At 47.0% G+C, this 7,776-nt stretch overlaps 1 protein-coding gene and 1 pseudogene across 1 annotated transcript; one reads left to right on the top strand and one right to left on the bottom strand.

The window, feature by feature from the left end:
* The first annotated feature begins 489 nt into the window (after positions 1-489).
* LOC136641583 (keratin, type II cytoskeletal cochleal-like) lies at positions 490-6,604 on the top strand. The gene is made up of 9 exons (XM_066617505.1): positions 490-930; positions 1,339-1,547; positions 2,273-2,333; positions 3,447-3,542; positions 3,675-3,839; positions 4,900-5,025; positions 5,251-5,471; positions 6,203-6,237; positions 6,333-6,604. Exons 1-9 carry the CDS (start codon positions 490-492, stop codon positions 6,602-6,604), a joined length of 1,626 nt encoding a protein of 541 aa, XP_066473602.1.
* LOC136642347 (5S ribosomal RNA) lies at positions 6,041-6,160 on the bottom strand (annotated as a pseudogene).
* Positions 6,605-7,776: the final 1,172 nt, after the last annotated feature.

Raw genomic sequence — 7,776 nt, 5'->3', positions numbered from 1 at the left:
GTGCATCAAGCAGGCACTTTCAGGCTCATGTGTCAACCTCATAAACAACATGTTGCTTTTTCCCACACATAACACGAAATATCTCACGTATGCAGAAGACATCAAAAGAGTCCTTTTTTCCTCTCCTTTTCTCTTTTAATCATCACTATAAAACAGGGAGGTTTGCTAGTGCAGTTTTTATGGAACTGGATTTCCCTGCCATTAAATTAGAAGCTACAGAAGAGGCACTTTTAAGTGTAACCCAAATCTCTATTCAGCAAAATGGGCAAGTGAGCTGCTTACCCAATACCCCAAGCTAATAAATAGCATGTAAATGGCCATCTGAAGCCGATCAGAGAGTCAAGAGCCTCTCAGCTCACAGATAAAAAGGAGAAAGTTCTGATTCTGGTGACAGTGAGGAGAAATCACCTGGGGACACTTTCCCATCTTCTCCAGCACGACAGGCTTAAGCTATACTCAGCTTTGACATACTCTCCATCAACCACTACAATGTCTTGCCGTTCCTATATCGGCTCGAGGGGTGGTACAGCAGTCAAGAATTACAGTTCAAGCTCAGCGGTTGTCCCAAGGAATGTGAAGCGCTACAGTGCCATCAGCACAGTCTCCTACAAAGGGGGTACCAGTGTGGACTCGAGAGGGCTTGGTTTTGGCAGCAGGAGCCTTTGTGGTAGTTCATCCTCCAGACCTAGAATTGCCGTTGGCAGCCACCGACCTGTGAGATATGGCTCTGGGGCCACTGGTTTTGGATACGGCTACAGGGTTGGTGGAATCAGTGGACCTTGCCCACCTGGTATTGCATCTGTTACTGTCAACCCTCACCTTCTCCAACCTCTCCACCTGGATATCGACCCCAGTGTCCAAGTGGTGAAACAACAGGAAAAGGAACAACTGAAGACCCTCAACAACAAATTTGCTTCTTTCATTGACAAGGTGAGTTGTCACACTTCACTTGTAACTACTTTTGTGGATAGTTCAATGAAGAAACTTGAAGAGCCAGTTTTGGTTGTTTTTTAACCTTTGGAATCATTTTCCCAAGAGAAGAAAAGAAAGCACATCTCTCAGCAGAAACACTTCAACATTTCAATGGAATTCTTTTGGTAGATTTGTAATGTACTAGTATCTTGTTGGTTTTTATGATTGCCATCTTTGCCTGAAGCCATATCTGGAGAGTTCCCCCCCCCCCAACATAAATCAATTAATTAAGGCTGCAAAGGAGGGAGTAAGTGACATCCATTCGGATCAGAGGAACAGAATGGGTCGGATACAGATGGTTTGTTCTGTATCAGATACAGATCTGTTCTGATGATATCAATTGATTTTTTCCCTGGGGGGAGTTAGGTTCGATTCTTGGAACAACAGAACAAGGTGCTGGAGACGAAATGGAGCTTATTGCAAGAGCAGAAACGGGTCAGGAGCAACATTGAACCCCTGTTTGAGGCCTTCATCAATAACCTGAAGAGGCAGGTGGATGGGCTGGGATGTGATCGAAATAAGCTGGAGTCGGACCTGAGCAGCTCAAGGGATGTTTTAGAAGATTACAGGAGAAAGTAAGTGGAGAGGTACATTTACCTACATCACAAGATGTGTTCTAAAACTGCATCCACTGTGTATGAAAAATGGTACCCAAATACACAAAGGAGTGTATGAATTTGCCCTCAGAATATGTAACACTTAACAAAGCAAATGATGCGCAGCTCCTTAAAGTAGAATATCACCCCTCCCTATGCCTGGCCTGCACCAATCCCTGTAAGTTGACATAGAGGCAATTGTGTGGGTGGGGAAGGTTTGGGGGAGTTTTGAAGGCGGGGGGGGGGTTTCAGGGAAGGGAGGGAGTGGATCACAGTATCAGCAACTTGGACCAGGATACTATCCTCTCTTTCCCAGACTGCCCTTCCCCCTTGCTGTCCTTGAACTTGTGCATGAGCTTAACATAAGCCAAGCAACATAACATTGGATCTATATATTTTCTTGTTATGGAGCCCTCCCTTGGTTCCAAAGAATGATGTCAGATGCCCCTATCTAATCTTTGCTCTATTCTTGGATCCTGGCTTTTTCCCTTGTTGCTTTTACTACGGGTACCATGATGAATGCCAGATGTGACTCTTAGCCAAAGCCTTGTGCCTAATCCTTTATAAAAAAAATCTAGGTGATAAGTATCCGAAGAAATTCCTTAAACCGTCTTTGTTCTATCAGAATGTCTGCTGCATTAATCCCCATTGACAGTCTTTTCACTGCACAAGAAATAGCTTGAAAATGCTTCACTTTCTCACAGGTATGAAGAAGAGTGCAATCGGCGAACAGGTGCTGAGAATGAATTTGTGACCCTTAAAAAGGTGAGCAATGCATACATGATAGAAAAAGACAAGATGTCTCCTTTCTCCTCTGGATATACGGAGTGTCCATTTACATCTTGTTTGTCTGAAGATGGAATTACTTAGATTTCTGTGAAATAACACCAGGGCTGGATTTTCTCCTCTTCTGGTTACAACTTTGTTATAATTGATAGGCAAGCTTTTAAGAATGGATTTGGCCCTGACAGAAGCCTGTAGACTTGGAGCATGACAGACAGGGGAGCACAAACCCATGCTTTTGTATAGGCACACGAGTAGCCAAAGTTGGAAGAGGTTCATGCTCAGGGATAAAGACTATTCATAGGTGGTAGACTAGTACTTAATACTTCAAGTCCAATCCTATTGAGCTACTGCACCGCTAGAAAGCTTGTGGCCGGTGCAGAAAGCAGTGAGCAGCTGTGGCTGCACACCAGCAGCCTCCAGAGAAGCCCTGGTGCTGGTAAGTCGACGTGGGGGTAGGTGATGGGCAGTGGGTGTGAGGAATGGGGTGGAGACCAGGATGGGGAGAGGGGTGTGCCAAGGCCAGTAAGGGGCTGTATTGGCAGTAGCGTTCCACCTATATCCTACCATTCTTCCTGGCCTTGATTCACCTACCCAGGTCCACTCTGACTTGTGCTAGCAAAATACCCAGTGCAGGTCTGAGTAGACCCAGCATGGCAGCAAAGGCGTACCCCAAGGCAAGGGAACAAGTGTTCCTTTACCTTGAGGAGGACTTTGCAATTCAAAATTTCTCTACAGCATGCGGGGTGCACCACATCTGTGCGGTTGGATTGGAGGTGAGGGAGTCGTGCTGGATGGGGCTGCCCACATTTGTACAGCATTTCCCCAACCTCATAAGATAAATATTATTATCCCCACATTGCAGTTGGGACTGAGAAGGAGCAGCTTGCCTAAGGCCAACTAGTGAGTTCATGGTACATGCGAGATTCAAGCCAGGAAAGTCCTGATTTGCAGTCTAGGTACTCCTTGCTCCTATGTACGAAACAACGGTTTTCGGCCATTATCAGACTACACTATGAGTGGTCCACTGCTTTGTCTAGGAGACGGTAGTTAATAAAAGCACTGACTTGCCTTTTTTTTTAAACAACTTTCTAGGATGTTGACTGCATATACATGAATAAGGCTGACCTGGAAGGCAAGGCGGAGGGCTTAATCGAGGAAATCGGCTTTCTGAGATGTTTGCATGAGGCGGTAATTACATTTCCTAGTCTGCAAGCCAGCATTCAGAATGCTGAAGTTGGTCATCTAGTGCCATCTAGTGTGGCCACCTAGTGTGGACACTAGTAGCCTGCAAGTCACGAATCTCCTCTCTGTTCCTCACAGGAACTCCAGGAACTTCAAGCCTGCATCTCAGATACCTCCGTTATTGTGCAAATGGATAACAGCCGAGCCTTAAATTTGGATGACATCATTGCTGAAGTCAGAGCTCAGTATGAAGACATCGCAAACAGAAGCCGCTTTGAGGCAGAGTCTTGGTACCAGTGCAAGGTGAGATTTCCTTGTAAGAACAGGATTATTAAACTTTGTAAGATCTAAGGGGATATCTGGGATTGCATCTTGGGAGCAACAAGTTAAAAATGAGAGAGACTCTAGAGCAGGGGTTCTCAAACTACAATACTTACCTTGGTGACCCACTGCATCATTCATATGTGTAACTGGCATATTTCTGAGGAGAGAAAGAGGACAGGGTGGTAGAAAAATGAGGGGATAGAATCTGGTGTGCATGTTTGCTGCTGAGATCTTCCCCCTCTGGTTCAGTCTCCATCCTTGCTCTCCCTCTCATTGCCTCAGAATGCCCCTGGACCTCCTCTTCCTCATCCCCCCCCCCACCAACATTCCAGCCTCCTGGAGTCACTACTGCACACACTCATCATTCACAACAGCAGGTTGGCAGCTCATGACAGTAACCCAACATTTGCTCTGCCATAAAGGATCTTTCACTATTGAAACGCTTGTTCCATCGTGGCCGTAGTCTGCCTTGAATACTGGGCCTACCCAGGCTGTTCTGAGATTCCCCTCAGAGTAGCCTGTAGTCCTGACTATAAGTACCTGCAGAGGCTTGGGGGGGGGGGGCTGGCTCAGAGAAGGATAGTCAGCCAGGTGGGGCTCTGATCAAGGGCTCACATTCATCAGAGAGCTCTCCTCGCCAAGTTGATCCCTGAACCCTTAGTAGTAGTGACAGTGTCCAACACACCATCAGGGGACAGGCTTTGTCTGGGACCCCTAGAAATCTGATATCAGCACTGCAGGGTGCACCGTGGGTGCCAGCTGCTGACACTGGATCCCATTGCTCCTCTTTCCAAACACTGTCTTTTAAGAATAGCCTGGTATCCAAAGTTGAGCTGTGCATTTTGGATGGTTAGAGGCAGCAAAGGAAGGAAGCCTCACATCAAGGCACAACTACCGCATGGTCTCCTGGTCCGATCAGTGCAACTTTTGCCAATTCTACATTATCAGGGCAAGAATAGACTGAGTAATTTAAAACTTTGACTCATCCAGAAATGATCATTAAGGTTAAGTTTTCTGCCTTTAATGTTTTCTTTCCAAGTATGAGGAGATGAGGGCAACAGCTGGCAAGCACTGTGACAACCTCCGTGACACCAAGAATGAGATCATGGAGCTCAACCGGGTGATTCAGCGCCTGAAAGCCGAAATCGACAGCGCCAAGGGCCAGGTAACAGTGAGCCAACCAGCCGGCTGTGGGTGGGCACCTGAGCAGTTGCTCCATCCTGTCATGTGACCCCAGCATATCTTGCTTTTGCATTCAGGTCACCTTCCGTTTATGTAGAATTTCTCATGCATGCCTGTTATTGTCTCCCCATGGTCATTTTTAAATTTAAAAATAAAATGAAATAAATAAAAATGTGTCAGAAAAAGCCTCTGGTTTTCACCTTTGCAGCGCAACAAGCTGGAGGCTGCCATTGCAGAGGCAGAAGAGCGTGGTGAGATGGCCCTCAAGGATGCTAAGTGCAAGCTGACAGAGCTGGAAGATGCCCTCATAAAGGCCAAAGCTGACATGGCCCACCAGCTGCGGGAGTACCAGGAGCTGATGAATGTCAAGCTAGCCTTGGATATTGAGATCGCCACCTACAGGAAGCTGTTGGAAGGAGAGGAGAGCCGGTGGGTTTGTTGGGCATGTGACTGGCCTGAGGAGGAAGCTGCTTGGAATCACATGTGGCTACTGTCTCCATATGGCTGCTCATTTGCAGGGCCAGCCTGAGAAGCTCCAGGGCCCAGTGCAAAACATTTTCGCCACCCACCCCCATGGCCCCCTACTTACCAGGATGAGCAGCAGTGGTGAAGCACCCAGCAGCAGTATCACTGCCAACTGCTTCCTGGGGTGGTGGTGGTGGTGGTGGCAGATTTCAAGCCAATCGGACCCAGGGAATAGGAGGGATGGTCACCCAGTGGCAATGTTCTGCTCACCACGCTCTCCTCGTGATGCCTCATCATGGAAGATTCTGTGCTGGAGCATCAGCTACAGAGTGAGGGGCCTGCTGCAGGTGCTCTGCTCACCACCCCAGTGTGGCACGAGACCCAGTTTGGCAAAATTGGTCAAATTGCCCTAAGGCCAACTCTACTAATTTGTGTGTAGTAGCTTTCCACACTGATGTGAAGCCTCATTTCCGATTTCAGTGCCAAATGACTTCCATGGTTGTCAACCTTCAGTCTCGAAAGACTGTGGTATAAGCCTACAGCACCCGGTATTCCCAGGCGGTCTCCCATCCAAGTACTAACCAGGCCTGACCCTGCTTAGCTTCCAAGATCAGATGAGATTGGGCATGTGCAGGGTAACAGTTGCTGTCAATGATTCAGTGTAAACGTGAGACTTTCCCATTTCCTTTGAACAGGTTGTGTGGAGAAGGCGTCTGTCCAGTGAATATCTGTAAGTACTGCTGTTGATTTGGTGACAAATCTCATACAAGCTTTTCTGATGGAGGCTGAAACTGACAAGCCCGTGTTGTTCTGGTCTTCTTGCAGCAGTGTGCCGGACCCAAGGTGGAGTTATGGGTGATCCCGATGCCTGTATGGGAGGAGGATATGCTTCTAGCAGCCGGACAATCATCAGAAGTGGAGGAATTATGAGCAATGGCGGAGGAGTGTGTGGTATTGGAACGGGAAAAAGTTTGGTGGCTGGTGGTGGGGAACTGGGTGTCCCTTGCTTACCAGTCAGAGCATTCAGTTCTGGGAGCACAAAAGGTTCTAATGTGAAGTTTGTGTCCACTTCCACTTCTTTTAGAACAAAATATTAAATGGGCACACTCTAAAGGGAGAACTCTGTGCTTCAGCGGGGACAGCTGCAGCCTTCTAGAAGAGCATTTAGGCCCACTTTGCCTGCACTCTCCTTTCTGTAGCCTGGCTACAAAACGTACATGGCTTATGTTCAGTATGAGTGGTACATGCTATGTTTTCGGCCCCACATTTGCCTTCTGAGTATGTATAAGCAGGAACCCAGATACTCCCTTTCTGCCACTCATATATTCTCAGCTGAGAATGTGGCCCAGATCACGTACTTACCCCCCTCAACCTGAGCATTGGAGGAAAAGATTAGTAGTGTGGGGGCAGGAAGTTTATGTTTCATGGAAGTTTGTCTGCCGTTACTGATCTTCTCATTGAGGAACCTCTGCCCTGAAAAGCTTCCAAGAAATCCCAGAGTGCTCTAGAACATCGTTTGAACACCACTGCTACTGCTGTTTTTAATCAGCGAAATGGCATGTGGGTTGCTGCACATGATGAATCCCCAAGTGGCAGGGTCACTTCACATCATTCCATGCATGCCGTATTTTGGGCACCCACAAATGCTAAAATCTGCCATTATCCAGCTCTCACCATTCTCAGCTAGCTACAGTGATGTGCAACTTCATTCCTTCTTCACCTGCAGCGGTATGCTGGTCAGCCAGAGGCCATGACCTCATTCATGAGTTTTTGCCGCTGTCTCTATGGTTTGCTTTTCTCGCTGGCTGTGTTCTGTATTTTCTAATAAATCTGTTCAGCACACCGCCTTGCAATGTGGTGGAATCTCAAGTTTATGAAAAGACACACGTCGGTGAACAGCATTTTAAATAAGTAAATAAATTAATAATACAGTACGGCAATAATACAGTTACATGTGAGCCCTAGAACCTCTCGCCAATGCCAGGGCTCAGTTCTCAAATCCGAGATATTCCTGTGGTCAAAATTCCTGAGAAACACCCAATCAGAGATGGGGGCCATAGCTTGAGCACCCACTTTGCATGCAGTTGGTCCCAGATTCAGTCTCTGGCATTTTCAGGTAGGGCTGGGAAAGACCACTTGAAACTTGTGGGAACTGCTGCCGGTCAGTGTTTGTGGCACTGAACAATGGTCTGACTCAGCGGAAGGCAGCAACCATTGAAAAGCGGTATATAAACACTGATGTTAATAATAATAATAATAATAATAATAA

Source organism: Tiliqua scincoides, chromosome 2, assembly GCF_035046505.1.
Source record: "Tiliqua scincoides isolate rTilSci1 chromosome 2, rTilSci1.hap2, whole genome shotgun sequence".
NCBI lineage: Eukaryota > Metazoa > Chordata > Lepidosauria > Squamata > Scincidae > Tiliqua > Tiliqua scincoides.
The sequence above is the reverse complement of the archived record's forward strand: the minus strand, read 5'-3'. Positions and strand labels throughout refer to the sequence as shown.